At 39.0% G+C, this 17775-nt stretch overlaps 1 protein-coding gene across 3 annotated transcripts in view; it reads left to right on the top strand.

Annotated features, from left to right (window-relative positions):
• The first annotated feature begins 9152 nt into the window (after window positions 1-9152).
• Window positions 9153-17775, top strand: part of ELMOD2 (ELMO domain containing 2) — a 30976-nt gene continuing 22353 nt past the window's right edge. For all 3 annotated transcript variants that reach the window (XM_028102362.2, XM_028102360.2, XM_028102361.2), the window contains exons 1-3: window positions 9153-9229; window positions 10342-10493; window positions 12428-12456. In XM_028102362.2, the coding sequence (XP_027958163.1) occupies window positions 10352-10493; window positions 12428-12456 (171 nt within the window). In that variant the 5' untranslated portion in view covers window positions 9153-9229; window positions 10342-10351. The remainder of the gene's footprint in view (window positions 9230-10341; window positions 10494-12427; window positions 12457-17775) is intronic.

Below are 17775 nucleotides of genomic sequence, written 5' to 3'. Positions count from 1 at the left end.
TTTCCATATCCTACTTCCCCCTGTGGATTCCAGGGTGTTTTATAGATCAAAAGTAGGATTGAAGTACAAGCCTATAGTACAACTGAGCAATATTCTCAACGAACTACCTGCAGTTACTAGCTGCTACCACTTAAGACAACAATAAATACACTCCAGGAAATCCAGTGGATAAATAATGCAGTAGCATTTTCAAAGACCTTCAGACTTCCCTTTTTGCGATTTGTTTTCTAAAATTAGTGGCACATTCAGACCATGGGAAGTAGAGAATTGCCAGGCCAAATAATTGCTCAATATGTATAGGAATATTTATAGAATAATAATAGGAATGGGGAGAGTATTCTCTGGGGGTATTACCAGCCATCGGGGCTTCTTGAGTTAACTTCAGTCTAAATGGTGGTCTCACGACTGTTAGCACAGAAAAATAAACTAAGTGGGGACAAATTTTTCTAGTCTTGTTTATATGTAGGATCCTGAAGGTGAAAAGAATCTGAAAGATAATAACTTGATAAAATGCCAGTTACCCTGGCCCTGTTGTCTGTTTCAAGTTATTTGGAAATAAGTCACTGTACCCACCCGAGTGCCCTCTGTTCAGCACAATTCAGGAAAATGACAGCACTAAAGGAAATTTTATAGATCATCTGACAAATAAATAAAATCTTAAAAAAAAAGGAATCACCTGGAAATCTTGTTAGAGTTCTGGGCCCACCTTCAGTTACTCAGTGGGGTAAGGCTGGGACTCCAAAATTTGCATTTCTAACAAATCCCAGATAATATTGATGCTGCTGGTCCAAAGGATGACACTTTGGGAATCATTGCACATTAGCACTTCATAGAATCATAGGTTGGATTTAGAAAAAGGTATAGATTACCTAGTTTATTCTCTTTGTTCAAACCACCCCCAAATACCCAATTAATAGAGACACCACATTCTCTACCACTAGTGAGGGGGATTCCATTATGTGCCCTGGTCATTATATTCTAGAAGTTAACAATACTTATAAAAATTTGTCTCATATCCCCGAATGTACTAAGACAGGCCTGATTAGGGAAAAAGAAAAAGAGAAAAAAAAAAAAAAGGCTTCAAGTTTCTGGAATTGTCCCCATGAATTGAAATCCTATAATCCTACCAAAGCCGCCTGCCTAGGTGAGAGCTAAAATCAGCACGTGCTCCAACTGTACTCTGATGCAGGATTGTGTCTGTTCAGAGCAAGGAATGTATTTTATACTAAGTCACACCAAAGCATCAAGTAGACTGACGGAAGCCTCGCCGTCCTTGGAAGGAGTGGAACAAGCACAAGGCATTGTCCCAGTCCTAACAAAAACTAGGAAGCCACCTAGATTACCACACGCGGTACCTAGAAAAGCAGCAGAAAAACAAGCATGGCTCATAAATCACAACCCAAATGACAGTGCCAATCTTCTACCATCGGGGCAGGGGCTCAGGGGTCCTGTGTCATGGTTTTCTCCAGATTATCCTGGCGGAGTTTTCAAGCCAAACGTGTAAATCAGCTTCAGTCTAGTTTTCAGGGAGAACAGATCTGAGGGCTGATCCCATCATCAGCCAAGATGTGGCTTTACCTCTGAGAGAAATCACTATAATAAGTGTTATTCTCTTACTATCAGACACTCTTTTTTTTTTTTTAAAGATTTTATTTATTTGAGAGAGAGAGCACAAAGCAGGGGGAGAGGGAGAAGCAGGCCCCCGGCTGAGCAGGGAGCCCAATGCGGGACCCGATCCCAGGATCCCGGGATCATGACCTGAGCAGAAGGCAGACCTCAATGACTGAGCCCGCCAGGCGTCCCTACTATCAGACACTCTTGAGGACTGAGCATAACAGTCTCTTTCCCCAGCATCATCATTTACTTGTTCTCCTTCTTTTAAAATTTCATCTTTTTTCCATTTATCACCTCTCAGAATATAGACCTGGTCTCCCCAGGCAAGGGCTTCTGGTTCAGCCATGCTGGATTGAGATCCAAAAAGAGAGCAGCAGTTGGAAACTTGCGAGGGCCTCCCCTCTGTCCGTTCTCAGGAGGAAGTGGTAGGGTTGCCTCAGCCAAGTACAACATAGTTATATTCCCACTCTATGGGGTCCCTGGGAGAAGTGGAGTTCAACATACAGCCAATCCTTGTTTGGTCACATGATGTGAAGTCACTATCCAACACAGGGGGTTCCTTCAAATTATGCACATTATATAGAATGGACTGGGGAACAATTCCCTTCCCCTGGGTCTTCCCTGTGAAATGTTGGTCCTTAAGCACGGGATCCAATAAAATAAGTGTGTACAGTGGGAAAGAGAGTTCTATCAGAGCACCATCCCCCACCTCTTCATTCCTGTTGCCATATTGTGATTTATAAGAAGAAATATATATTGTGTCATCAGCCAGTCCTGGCACAGAGCTCCTAAAACCCTTGGAATTTCCTGAGAGAGTGATAAAAGTGATTTTTGTTATGTTAATGAAGTCACTCTGGAAAGCATCTAAAGCAGGGGTGTGTGGAGTGTTGGAACATTCAGTCCTATCACCCTAACCTCTGGGGATGGGAGAGGGGCAGGAGATTGAGTAAAAGCACCAAGGGGCCAAAGATTTAATCAATGGTGTCTATGTAATAAAGCCTCCATAAGCACCAAAATGGACGGAATTCGGTGAGCTTCTGGGTTGGGGAACACGTGGAGATTGGGGGGAAGTGGAGTACTCAGAGAGTGTGGAAACTTCGTGCCTCTTTCTCCACACACTGTCCTATGCATCTCTTTCATTTGGCTGTTCCTGAGTTAAATTCCCTTATAATAAACCAGTGATCTGTGAGCTGCTCTAGGAATTTAATCAAACCTGATGGGGGGGTCTTTGGAACCTCTGATCCCTGAGGGCTGGTCAGAAGCACCGTTGACAACCTGCAGTTGGTGTCTGAAGTGGTGGGTGGAGGAGCACTCTTGTAGGACTGAGCCATTAACCTGTTAGATCCCACATTATCTACTGTCAGAATTGAATAGAATTGTAGGTACCCAGCTGGTGTCTGAGCATTGCTTGGTGATGTGGGAAAAACTCTTACACTGGAATTGAGGGCCAGAATCATACCCATCCCCAGTACCCAAACACCTCTGTAAAGCTATTCCTCTTTTACTACCCCTATATTTGGACAAAACACACATTCACCTAACTGATCAAGCCAGCCCTCCATATCTTTACATTGTATATTCAATAATGTTTAATTACCAGTTCTAGTTCCAATTTAACAGCTACGTTATAGACGGCAAAGAATTTGATGTGTCCATATCATGTTAGCATTTGGGGGGCCAACTTCTGCACACTGGAATGTAGACTGCGTTCTTTGGTCCGGAGTGTAGAGCAAGGGAAAAGGGCCCACAGTGACCACCACTGAGCTTAATGCAAACAGGCTCATTAAGTGACCCACCTGGAAATAGCTAGAGGCCCTAAATGACCAATTAAACAAGTAGGCATGGTTCCTAAGATTACCAAAAAAGGGAAAATTCCGCATGTCCCCATATTCCCTCACTCCAGCCTCTAACTGTGGCCCCTCACCACCACCTCCTTGCCTCCCAGACGCAGTCCCTCTTTTCCTGCCCAGCCTGCTGCTCCCTTTCAGTGTATTCAATAAACTTTTCTCTCTTTTTTAAAAGATTTTATTTAATTCATTTATTTATTTAGAGAGCACGAGCAGAAGCCACAGGCAGAGGGAGGGGAGAAACAGACTCCCCGCTGAGCAGGGAGCCCGACGCAGGACTCGATCCCAGGACTCTGGGATCATGACCTGAGCTGAAGGCAGACGCTTCACCGACTGAGCCACCCAGGTGCCCCAACTTTTATCTCTTTTGTTCTGCTTTGGATGAATTCTTTCACCGCTCATGCCGCCGGCCTCCACCCAATCAGAGCACCCCACATTTGGTGTCGCTCCCATCCGATCGGGACACCCCACACAAAGAGATGTAGGATAGGGAACCAAATAGCACTTGACAGTGTCTGGGCTGTAGTCCAGGATAAAATAAACGTCAGACTCATTTGGATCCTATCGGGACTGCAAATAGTAATCCTATATAGCTCACTGGCTTTTATGCTTGGATTCTTTTGCCCAGGAGATTTTTCTGAATGCCAATCTTTAAAAAGCTAATTTTGTTGTTGTTATTAGCATTCAACAGTCTCTTACCACATTAGTGGCACAGGTAAGAGACAAGTGGAATATATCATTATTCCACCCACTATTGCATGGCTTTGGCACCACTGTACCCACAAAAATTACCCACATGGGTACTTCTAGAAAGTGGCAGGGCATCACCTTGGCATTCCATTCTCCTCCTGAGCCAATTCAATTCTTGTCGTGGGCATTTCTATGATCCACTAGAATCTTCCTTGGGAAGTCTCCTAGGGTCTTCCACAATTTTATCACCTATACTGGGAGTGTTCTTATGTTCACTCACCAAGATTCTCATTTGGTGACTGGTCCACGACTCTTGAAACGTGCGGACATTGCCCTGAGGTAAAAAAACTAAGTTCTTCCTCCACTGTCAAGTATACCTCCCTCAACTTGGCCCCTTGCATGAACTTACCTTTGCCTAATTTCACTGGGTTTTTACCACCCATAGAGCAAATGGTAGCTGACTTTTACATTGGAGTTTTTATGATACAGGACCTCTCACGGATGAACCAAGAAACTTGTTTTATTTTGGTGAAAGGAAAGTCATGAGGTTTAAACTGGTCAGCAAGAGAAGTGGACGATGAATTAGTCCCAAAGCAGAGATGCTATTTAGTCATGGGTGTGTTATAGCTCCTCATAGACCCCTCTCATGACACGAATTACATTTTATTTGAGAACTTGTTGTGCAGCTTCCTCTTCATCACAATTTCTTTCTGACATCACCCATATCATATCCTAGGTAGTTCAGGTCTTAATATAATTTGCTCCTCTTAAGTTATGGGGGACTGTTTTCATTAGAGCCCAACAGCATGCTGTCAAACCGGCTCTCTAGCGCCACCATCAGGAAATTTTTGAGTAAAAAAAATCCCAGTGGCCGCCACAAGGCGGCAGTATCGTATTTTAGTCAAAGCCTCCAATCTGCTTGTATTCTTTTGTCAGAAACTTCGAAAATTATGGGTGAAGTATTAGAATGGAAGGGTCACGGAGCATTCTTGGGCCACTGCCCATTATATATTTTTCATAGCTTTCCAAATAGTTCGTAAAGGTGTTGTGCCTTCTTTTTATTGGCAGAGTCCTGGAGGGAGAGTTATGTATTATTTACTGTTCATAGAATAGCTCTGGTAGCCCGATGTTATGTTTAGAAATTTCAAAGATTGCAGTAAGTTCTAAATTTTATCTGGATTGATGAATCATTTGGCTAGTTATATTTGCCACTACATATCTCAAATCTTCTGAGTTTCTTCCTTCAAGATAGAAATGATCATAATGTTATCAATACAACGAATTAACTTAATTTTGATGGTAATCACGTCTGAACTCAATTTCACCAATTGTGGCAGTGAGTTGGAGAGGTCAGATATCCTGCGGAAGGACCATGAACAAATATTACATTCATTCTCATCAAGAAAATTGTGTTTGACTTCTGAGAGTGGGATCAAGAAGACAGCATTAGCTGAAATGATCACAAAAAATCCCAGTCCCAGTTGGCATATTGAACCTCTTACAGTTTTTACAATTCCTGGCATAACAGACACTTGTTTAAATCATGGAAACTACCTTGTTTAAATCATAATACTTAACATGTTATTTTCAAGAGCCTTTTTTTTTTTTGTCCTGGGCCACAGAGGATTAGTAACAAGCATTAGTGGAGGTTAGCTCTTATGCTCCCATTGTTTCCTTAATGAAAGGTGAGATTTTCTGTGTCCTTCCAGAATCTCACACTGCCTGATATTTACTACAAAGGAAGGTTTGGGCAATTCTCAGATCTTCCGTTTTGCGTGTCAAATTAAAGCTACACAAAGGGCAGACTTCTCTGTCTCTTAAAAACATTTGGCTTTAAGCTGGCAGTGATAAGGACCACCATCACATCCATTCTAATTATATACTCAGGTAAAGTCAAGAACTGGATAGTTCTTTCTTTCTTATTTCTTCATCTTCAGCTTCATGGTGATTCTGGTGTAACCTACCCTAACATTTTCATATGCTCCAAACTTTAATTTTCGTACCTTAATATTGTCCTTCCATTCTCTTGCTGGTACATTTTGCATCATCATTCAATAATCCCCAAAGGGTATTTCACTACCCTCTGCCACTCAAAATTAATTTCATCAAACAATCTTGGACCTCCTACCTGGGGACAAATGAAGATTTCTTGACCCTCAAGTTAAACGACCTTTTCTCCCACACCTTAATGGATGAATTAAAATCACCATTCTGTGCTAAACACTCTTTACTTCCCTATTTCCTTTTAGCATCATTGGCTTTAAACTCTCCCAGGTTGGGATAATTGGAACAGATCCGATAGGTTAGCTTAGGTGAGGTGGATGTAGGAGCTGGAGTAGGTTTCCCTCCTCTCAATTATTGCTACCAAACGTGCTACCAAACCCTTCGTAGATCGTCCAATTTCCTGCTTCTCTCTTCCCTCTCACCCTCCCTTCTTTTTTTAAACAATCATACAAATCATTTAACCTGATTCAATGTTTATTTCCTTTGTCCTGGTTACCATTTTCACCCCAGTCCATTAGCTTAATTCTGAATAGTTTAAACTTTCTTATCATCAGTAAAGCTTGGTACTGGTAGCTATGAGAAACAATCTGCTTTGGCATTCTGTATTTCCTCTTCTCCCACTAAAAGAATCATAAGGGGAACCATATACATATGAGGTGATTCCTCTAATTACAGTGTATCGCATTTAAAATAGTTTTAGAGAAGTGCAGTACAAATCATTATACAACCAATCAGCGTTGCCACTGTCCTTAATATTTTTTTGTTCTTAATTTTTTTAACGCTTCCACAGAGATGATTCATTTTACTGTTAGTGAAGGGAGTATACAATTTTCCTTCTCACTGTAAATTTGCTGCATTCCAGACTCCACACACTCCAAAAGGGGGCATTGATATTTAATTTGATTCCTCTGTGGATCAAATGCTGAACACTGCAATGAGCTGTTGATTAACGGTCATGCCAAACATCCTTTCCATTAAGCAATTTTTAAAATCAACAGTGCTTGACTGTTTAGTCTGAGAATCTAAGAAAACAGGGATTCCTTAGTACTACTCAAAAATATAACCAAACATCATTACACCATAGCCTTTGTTTTCCATGTAGGTGATTTGATAGGGCCAGGTAGAAGCATACAGATTAGTTCAGAGACTTAAGTAGGGTCCCATCTTCTCCTTGAAGCCAGAATTCTAATCCCAAAGTTAACCATCATTTAGCCGGCCACATGGAAGAAGAAAACCAAAGAGAATAGGAGAGAAAGAGAGAAGGACAATCTTCCCTGAGAGACAAGAAGGGCTTAATATATCTGCCAGTTACATGCAAATGAATTAGTGGAAAATAGAAGAGGCAATCATATGCACATGACATTTTAATGTACAATGACTTTGCTTCCAATAAATGCATTTCAATCAATTTTTCAGGTTCTGACAAAACAGGTTACCATTACTTTCTCTTGGAGAAAAACATGGATAGGAGTGTCCCAACAGGCAGCATGGAGACAAAGAGAGAGTTCCTCTTTATACTCCCTACTCTCAGTATAGCAAATTTAATAAAACATAAAAGGATTATATACTTGTACTACAGGATTATCTCACTTTCAATTATACAAAGATCTTGTGTAATAATTGAAAGACCCTTGAAATAGAAGTTTGTTTCTACTTCTTAACTTGTCAAATTGGCTCTGTACTTTGCCTTTCTGAGTTTTTTCATTAACAAGAAAAAGTATTCAGTGAGGGGCGCCTGGGTGGCTCAGTCGTTAGGCATCTGCCTTCGGCTCAGGTCATGATCCCAGGGTCCTGGGATCGAGCCCCTCATCGGTCTCCCTGTTCGGCAGGAAGCCTGCTTCTCCCTCTCCCACTTCCCCTGCTTGTGTTCCCTCTCTCGCTGTGTCTCTGTCAAATAAATAAATAAGATCTTAAAAAAAAAAATTCAATGAGATGATCTTTACATTCCCTTCAAGATCTGAGATTCTCTGATTTTATTATTACAGTACATGTCCAGTTTTCATTACCAAGTTGAATGTTGGTTGCTTCTATGGAGCTTCACATGTCTAATGCTTTACAATTAGCACCTTTTGAAAAAATGTTGAAGTGTGGAAAAGTGTGTATTGCTGCTGCAATGTGTGTTAGCAAGGGGATGCAGGGATTATACAAATACACACTTGCATAAGATATTCCTGGAGCTATAAACGAGAAACTAATACTGGTTGCTTTTGAGAAAAGGGGCTGAGGGATCAGGAGTTGTGGGTGGGTAGGGGTGAGTTATTTCTCAGTGGAAGTTGTCCTTTGACCTTATATTCTACTCTCCCCTTGTTCTTTTCTCCTCTAGCCACACTGGCCTTGTTGCTCTTTCTCCCATTTATGAAGTATTCTCCTCTGCACTTGCGGTTCTAGGGCCTGGAATGCTCTTCCTCCAGATACTCTTAGGTTTAGAACAAAGTCCCAACTTCTTTACTCAACATAAAGAACTCTCCTTTTTTTGCCATGTACTAGCCACGGGCAAGTCATGAAACGTAAATCCCGTTTCCTCATCTATAAAGTAGGGCTATTAATAATTATTTCGCAGAATTAAGATTATATGTAGGTGAAAGTGCTTTTGCAACCTTGGTGCTATGAAAGTTACTGAAAGTACGCCGTTTCTCCCGTGAGTTCTTGGAGTTTAGGAGGCAGTTTCAGTCAGCGCAAATGATCTGGGGTTTAAGGCGAGAAATACGTCCAGAGCGGCACTTCTGAGTCTAACCTTTGGCGCTGGGCGTGCCTCCAGGTAGCCGTTGCCAGGGAAACCGTTGGGCGTCCTTAGAACCTGAGCACGCGCGCCAGCGACTCAGCGCTACCTCCTTCTAGCGTTAGCAATTGGTGGAGTTCGGGCCAATCGGAGTGGCGGGAGGGGCGGGGCAGGGGCGGGGCAAGGGCGGGCAGTGTCCCCGGGAAGGCGTTCCCGCGGCCTCCCTCCCCGACTTCCGGGTCGCGGTGCTTGCAGGGAGTGCTGCGCGAGTAGCGTCGTTTCCGTTGCCGGCTGTTTGCAGTTGGGGAAACCGAGGCAACTCCAGCTTCCCCCCTAGTTCTTCAGCTCCTGTGAGGTGGCTGCTGTTTCTTTTCCTCTTGCCCCGCGCTGCTTTGGTGCGGCTGCGCTGAGGGCGCGCGGGCTGGTTGAGCCCCTCGGTGTCCTAAGGAAAACCGTGGGGTGCCCAGGCCGGCGGGGCTTTGTGCGAGACGTACTTTCCCACTCGCGGGCAGCGCGGCCGGGCTCCGGAAGGGGGGTTCCGCGCAGCGACTCCCCGAAGTCTGGGGAGCTCAGGCGCCTCGAGGCTTGCGTTCCCTGCGCTTGGCAGTTCTTGCTTCTTTTGTCCTATCGAGCGCGGACTGGATGGATTTATTTTTTAAAGTCGCAGTTCTGCCGATCTCTGACGATGGGCGTTGCTTCTGCACCGACCTGCGGGGATTTCAAATTTGACAGTCCCTCAGGCCGTAGTCTAGAGATGATGTATCTATGGGAATGTTGAAGGCAGAAAGGAGATAAAGCATTTTTATTTTAAAATAACTTCTCACTTCTATTCCCCCCAATCCCCTTCAAGATTTTTCTAATGGCATAAAGATTCAGTTTTGTCGAGGGTGTAGCTTATTACTCGTAGTATTTCTGCCCTTCACCTCTTGAATGGAAAATCAGTTTTTAGCCAGGGTGTGATCTACTCTGTGTTCAACTTTTATACTTCAATTTGTAAGCCATATGTCGTGTTTTTATTTCCTGGAATCTCCTGACGGTGGGACAGATGTAACTGGAATTATACATAGGGGTTAAAAGAACTCTTCATTATACAAACCATTCAGATGTATGGCATATTTGACTTAATTGTTGCTAAGTTGGGTCTCTTTTGTTCTTAAACTGTTGAGCCCCATTCTCAAAGATGAGAACATAGGGAACTGAGAAGTTGAATCTAAGTAGGTAGCTTGATTTTTACAGTTAATTCCTAAAAAGTGGTAAATTGACCATTTGACCATCCATTATTTAACTGATCTAAATGGTATTTATTACATCTGTCATTGTTTTCTTACATGCCTAAATACTACTACAAAATAGACCCAATGGAATAACGTAGATATAATTTGGGATTTGACAAGTCGAAATAACTTTTTTTTCCATTTTTAAATCTAATTTAAGGTCATTAAATCTGTCATATATTTCCTTCTCCAGGAAAAAAAAAATGTTTATTTCTTTGTGGGAGTTCTTCTATGGGCACTTTTTTCGATTTTGGATGAAATGGCTCTTGCGACAGATGACTGGAAAATGTGAATTGCAGCGAATTTTTGATACCTATGTAGGTGCACAAAGGACACACAGGATAGGTAATGTTATTTGAAAAAGAATAAATCAATTTTAACTCTGAATGAATTTTTTTCTCAATATTGATAGTGACAGATGTACTCATTGTGTATCCTGATCCAGAAACTTAAATTTAGTTTTTTAATCTTTGAAATCTAGCTTTAAATGATTCCAGCTCTAAAACTATGCTTTTAGAGAAAAAGAATCATTATAATTTAGTTCCACGTCTGTACAAAGAATGATCTTCTGTGGCTCCTGAAATTCATCAGTTGTACCTTAGATTATAGTTGCAACCTATTTTTCAGAGAAAAATCTTTATACTTCTATGTTCTTTGAAATTTTCACTTAAATGATGGGGAAGAGTATCTGAATCTAGATCAATTTTTATAGTCAGCACTTTCATCAGTCTTTTAGTCTCTTCTGTAATTCATGAAAGAACAGTAATAGGTATGTAGTGATCCGTGGGAAAGATTATTACATCAGAGTCTGCACTGTCCAGTGTTGTAGCCAGTAGCCACATGTGGCTATTGAGCACTTGAAATGTGATTAGTGTGACTTGAGATGTGCTGAAATATAAAAAATGTACCCTGGGTTTCCAAGACTTTATATGAAAAAAGAATATAGAAATACCTCATTAATAATTGTTTCTATTCATTATATGTTGATAATATTTTTGATGTATTGGGTTAAAATATATAAATTTTATGTGTTTCTTTTATTCTAATGTGGCTACTAGAAAATTTTAAAGTACACACATGGTTCACATTTTGGCTTGCATTATATTTCTTTTGAACAGTAGTGTTCTTTTACCTTCTAAATTTCATCAGCTTTCAGTGCTTAATTGAAAATATTGCTTTAAATTAGAACACAGAGGAATGAGAAATGTGGTTGAGGTAATTACTCTTTGACCGGAGTAAGGAAGACCAGGGATTGGCTACAGTTCATGTTCACTGTGTTAAATGGAAAATCATGACTTAACTAAATCCTCCTTTGTGTTGAACAAGTGTACTTCAACTAAGAAATCCACTCCTGTGAGATCTAGGGAGTCGGTGTTGGTATCCAAGGCAACATGGGAAGAATGAGAGATATAAGGAGGGAGTAAGCCTCAGGGCAGCTGGATGATTGAAGTTTAATTACTTCCCTAGTTTTTTTTCACAACTTTGTGACTGACTTCAATTACTGCCTGCTCTTTTGATTTGCCCTTTTGGCTGCTCTAAGAACAAAGTACCTCTTGATAAGAAATCTTAGAAGTAATGGTTTATGTTTTGTACTATGGGGAAAGAACATATTAAGGCATTAATTTGTGGCAAAACCATTTTTCTTGAATTTCTCAAATTGCTGAGAATAAAGAGACTTAGTAAATGTGCCAGAAAAAAATGTTTAAATAGTCTAGTAAAAATGTTCTAGTCATTCTTGAAACAGAAGACGAGAATGGAGAAACTGCTTTACTCTTTGGTTAGAAGATAGTTGGCCATATAATCTAAGTCATTACATTTTTGCCCCTTTGTTGTATGATTCAGTCACTGGCTCCTCAAATCTAAATGCTTACTCCATAAGGCCAACAAATGAAGAAAGTGTAGTAGATAGCACTTTCCTTGTATGTTCTTTAGATGAGTTTCTGAAACCTAAGCTATTGTGAGGCAGCCATGAACGAATATACAGTGGTTAGTAGACACTTGGGGGTTTGCACAGAAACATGACCCTGGGGGAAATTAGGATGGTCTCACCTCTCTGGCTCTGGTGTGTTGCATTGGGTTGAGGATCTTGGAATCATATCTAGTTCTCTATACTGTGGGGATAACATTTAAAAATGTTTGCTGTGTTATACACGTAGAAATTATATCTTCTAGAACTATTAACTTATTACTGGCTTGATATTTATATTATTTGTTTATGGACTAACTCACAAACAACATTTAAGTGGTAAAATTTTTTTTTCTTTTTTTCTTTATTTCAGAAAATTCCTTGACATACTCCAAGAATAAGGTAGGATTATATCAAGGTGGTAATTCTAGAAAACTTAACCTGGAGATACTTTTTCTTTAAAAGAATGCCCCAGTTTTAGAATTAATTATTTTTAAGGTTCTACGAGAAGAATCTTTGCTGTAGAGTATTAACATGAAATTTCCCACTTTAAAAGTATTATTTTATTTTTGAAACATTTTCTGTTTGTATGTTAGTGTGCTACTCGTGCACAAAGAAGGTATTTGAATAATTTGTCCTTAGCTGAGGTTTTGTTTTTTTATTTTGCTTCAAAACTTGATGGCCTTTGGGAAAGCAGTTCTTAAGGGAAAAACCTCATAAACTGTGTCCTTCAGATAGATTCTTATGTGAGAGAAAAGCAATTTTGGATAGTTACTTAAAAAACAAACCCTGAATCACATGCCTTTTGATCCAAAATAAGTCATACCTCATGCTATTTGTTAGCTTTTGCTGTGTAACAAACTTATAAAATCTCAGGGGCATATATAAGAAGACATTGTTTATTTCTTGCCTATGGTCTTTGAGCCAACTGGAGAGATTCTTCTTCAAGTTAGTCCCAAGTTCAGGTCTGTTCCAGTTGTGTCATTATGGAACCCAGTTGAAAAGGTAGTGGGTACTTGGAGAATGTTCTTACAGTAGATCATTGAATGTCCAACCACACAGACATATTTTTTAAATTTCCTCCTGTTATGTTCATTAACATCCCATTAGCTAAAGTAAGTTCCATAGCCAGCCCAAGTCAAGGAGTAGAGAAATATACTGTGCCCACTACAAAGCCATGGTAAGCATGTGAGTATATAATTTAATTATAGGGGAGTGAAAAATTGGAACCAGTGATTCAGTCTGTTACATCCTGTACTTCTCTATAGTAGTTCACAATTTTCTCTCTCCCTGTATATATATAGATTATTTGGTATGGCAGAGGTAGAGTACGGGTCATCTAGGTCATTGTTTAAAATCCCATAGTAGATTACAACCAGCATTAAACAAAACAAAAGAAATAGAATAGAAAATAATCAGATAACACTGGTTATAATAAGGTTAAATATTGTTTTATGAAATTTTAATTTTAGTTATCTGTGTGTGTGCATCTATTTATATTTTAGATATCCATAGGTAAGTTTGTACTTGGTCATGTACATGTACATGGTTCACATTTTGGCTTGCATTATATTTCTTTTGAACAGTAGTGTTCAAATTCTATTTTTACCACATTGTACATGGGTAAAAAATAGAATCAAAAACTGTTGACTTGCTATTGTCTAGTGATACTGATAGGAGTTACGAATTCATGCAAAGTGGGCATTGTTGAATGTTGCAAGCATATCAGTTATGTTCTGGGGAGTGACCTATAAAATAAGTGCCTTATTGATTTAGTTAACAGTCTTTTTTTATGAATGGTCAAGGTAAGAATAACTCATATACATGAGTATATATTGGGGGAACAAGAGTCTGGAGTCTTTTGGTTCAGAATCCTAGAGAGTGATTAATATTCTTGTTCTTTTTTTTTTTTAATAAGAATGTAGGGGTCTAAAAAGTTAATAAGTTGCTGGTTCTAAAAATTTATCCACTCATCTAGTTCCTTCCATTAATTGAAACTTAGGATGCAGTGTCACCAAGTAACATAATAAATTGTGGAAGAACCTCTAGAGAAGTTCTGAAACCAGCAGCTCAGTGTCACAGCTGTCTGTGTAACTGTTGTTACTACAACTGATTGTAACAACAGTTTTGGTCACAGATTTTACTAATGGGACTTCATGTGTGGTATAATTATGCCAAACTTAAGTGGGACCATACATAAGATGTTGCTTTTTAAGAACTCTAGTGCCTTGGTCGAAATCCTTGACCAAAGATTTGAATGGTGCTATATGTTCAGTATTCCACAGGGTCTTTGGGATACACAAAAGAAATAAAGAGCAGTGTTGAATGTAATTATGAATAGGCATTTAGAGAAGGTATAGGTAAACTTTATTGGGAACTTTAAGGTTGAGGTAATGAGTTAAAGAAAAATACAGTGTTTATTCTTTTTTATCTGATTTACTGACTACAAAAGCCCACTTGAAAAGTAAACATTAAAATTGTATTGTTAACAATTTTATTGGGATGCCTGGGTGGCTCGGTTAAGCATCTGCCTTCAGCTCAGGTCATGATCCCAGGGTCCTGGGATCAAGTCCCTCATCGGGCTCCCTGCTCAATGGGGAGTCTGCTTCTCCCTCTCCCTCTGCTGCTCTCCCTACTTGTGAGCTCTCTCTCTCTGACAAATAAATAAAATCTTTTTTTTTTAAGATTTTATTTATTTATTTGAGAGAGAGAGAGTGAAAGAGAGAGAGAGCCCAAGACGGGGTAGGGTCAGAGGGAGAAGCACACTCCCTGCTGAGCAAGGAGCCCCATGTGGGACTCGATCCCGGGACTCCAGGTTCATGACCTGAGCCGAAGGCAGTCGTTTAACCAGCTGAGCCACCCAGGCGCCCCAATAAATAAAATCTTTAAAAACAAACAAAAAACCAACAATTTTATTATTAAAAGTGTAGATTGCTAATAATGTTACATAGGGCATGCTGAAAAAAAGGATAGTCAACAAATGGGTAGTTCCTTACTGAATTAAATCACAGAAGCTTTGTTTTCTTGAAGTTTTAGATCTAAGGTAAACTTGTCAATAAACAAATGGAGGAAGCCTCATCAATTTAAACATACCATTTCTGGTATGTATTGTATCTCACGTCTATACTTCCAGTTGCTTTGTAGAGTAAAATCAAATTCCGATTTTGTGATATTTATTAATCTGATCTACTTTTTTATTGGTATGAGAAAAGTCTGAATTCAAATCCTGATTTTATCACTTGCTAATAGTTTGACTTTTGTGCAGGTTACTTATTTTCTCATCATCAAAGGAGGTGTTAATAGCCACATGATTGTTTTAGGATTATAGATATTAATATGAAAGTCTAAAAGAATGCCTAGTACATGATAGGTTATGCAACAAATACTAGTTGTTAGTAATATTAATGATGATGGGATTAAACCAATATATTCTACAAGATTTTTAGAAGTTTAAAATATTCATGAACACTTCTTAGGTATTTAAATACTTAACATTACTGATAATTGCTGTGAATAATAGTGATTTTAATCTATTAAGGCCAGTTCCTTAAAGCAGTGATAGTATGATCCTACTGGGCTGTGAACTATTTCATAGTGGAAAGTCTTTGATTGTTAAAAATTGAGTCTCATTTACTTGTATTTCAGGCTAAGGACTACTTATTAATCTATTTTAAGGGTTACTAAACTTTAGGATTTATAAATGAAAATGAAAACCGTTTTAGAATTTGAGCAGTCGAATTCAGTATTGTGCTAACAAGTCTGGCTGCTGTGCAGTGTATGGTAACGTTGCAAAGCTCCACAGTCCTAACCCATATACAGGTGTTTGAAACTGAGGGAAAGAACACTTTGTCAATCTAATAGTGTTTTTGACTGGCTGTGCTTTTCTTTTTTTTTTTTTATTTTTCTTTTTTTTTTTTAAAGATTTTATTTATTTATTTGAGAGAGAGAGAATGAGAGATAGAGAGCACAAGAGGGAAGAGGGTCAGAGGGAGAAGCAGACTCCCTGCTGAGCAGGGAGCCCGATGCGGGACTCGATCCCGGGACTCCAGGATCATGACCTGAGCCGAAGGCAGTCGCTTAACCAACTGAGCCACCCAGGCGCCCCTCTTTTTTTTTTTTTTTTTTTAAAGATTTATTTATTTGAGAGAGAGAGAATGAAAGAGAGAGAGAGTACATGAGAGGGGGGAGGGTCAGAGGGAGAAGCAGGCTCCCTTGCTGAGCAGAGAGCCCGATGTGGGACTCGATCCTGGGACTCCGGGATCATGACCTGAGCCAAAGGCAGTCGCTTAACCAACTGAGCCACCCAGGCGCCCTGGCTGTGCTTTTCAATTGCAGCTGCTGTGTTAGCTTTTAAATAATAACATTCTAGCTGTTGAATAATAAATTAGTTTTATGGCATCAGTTTAGTTGTCTGTGGGTTGATGGTATGGTATAGTGATGTACATTTGCATTTTTTTTGTCTTTAATTTTGCAAAAGCTAGACTTTGTAAGTACCTAGCTTTTAAGTATATAACCACATAGGCGTTGTGGTTCACAAATGAAACATTCATACTCTGTATGTGTAATATCCCCAAATTTACTTGCTTAGTGAAACTCACTGTTGACATTTACTGCCTAGGAATATGTGTTAATCATTTAATTTGTAACCTATTCTCAAGGTAGATGTGATAAAAAAAAAGACTGTTTTACTTTTATGTTCATCAAGTTTTGTTTTATAATAAAATAAAATACATAAGCACATATAATTTTTTTATAAAGTATATGATAAGTGATTCGTATTTGTGGTTCTCTTATTCTTTATTATCACCTGTGTTTTCTTTAGTAAAAAGTTAAATGACATTGGGAAAATAGTCTTTGGGTACATACATGGTTTGAGATTAAAAAAGAAAGTAGAATTGCTGACTTTAGAAACTCTCTAAGTACTATATATTCCAGTATTGAATATACCTTCAAAATGAACTTAGAAAATGCTGTAATGGTTTATATTTATCCTCCATCCAGGCTGCTATTTTATTTTTGATGAGGAAACAAAGACCTAACAAAAAGTTAGAGAATAAGCCAGAGATTGACAGATGGATAAAAAGTAAGACCCAATTAACTGAATGTTGTTTCAAGAAGTATACTCTAAACATAAAGACACAAACAAATAGAAAGCAAAAGGATACACCATGCAAACAATTAAGAATAAAAAAGCTGTTGTGTCTTTGTTTCAGAAAACATAAACTTGGAATATTATCAGTGACTGAATTTTTTTTATAATGATAAAAGGGTTTATTTATCAAGAAAATACAACAATATTAAAAGTATATGCACTTACTAACAAAGCTGCCAAATACTTGAAGCAAAAATTGACTCAACTAAAGAGAGAAATATTTGAATCCCCCGTTGTAGTTGAAAATTTTAATATACTTCTCTCAATAATTGACAGTACAAAAAGACCAAAAAAATCAGAAGGGATGTATACCATTTGAACAATACTTTTACAAACAATACTTTGAACAATACTTTGTCTTGACCCAAATGACATTTATAGAATGCTACCCCCAACAAAAGCAATATGCACATTCTCAAGTACATGTGGAACATTCATATAGGTATGTCAATATATGAGACTTTAAGTCTCAATAAATTTCAAAGGTTTGAACTTACACAGAGTATGTTCTCTGTCCTGCACAGTACTAACTTAGAAATAAGAAAAGTGTGACATCTAGAAAATCCCCA

This window comes from Eumetopias jubatus, unplaced genomic scaffold (assembly GCF_037043125.1).
Source record: "Eumetopias jubatus isolate StellerSeaLion01/CBP00866 unplaced genomic scaffold, mEumJub1_p1.0 scaffold_2, whole genome shotgun sequence".
Lineage (NCBI taxonomy): Eukaryota > Metazoa > Chordata > Mammalia > Carnivora > Otariidae > Eumetopias > Eumetopias jubatus.
Note: the sequence above shows the minus strand (reverse complement) of the source record. Positions and strands in the feature narration are given on the sequence as shown.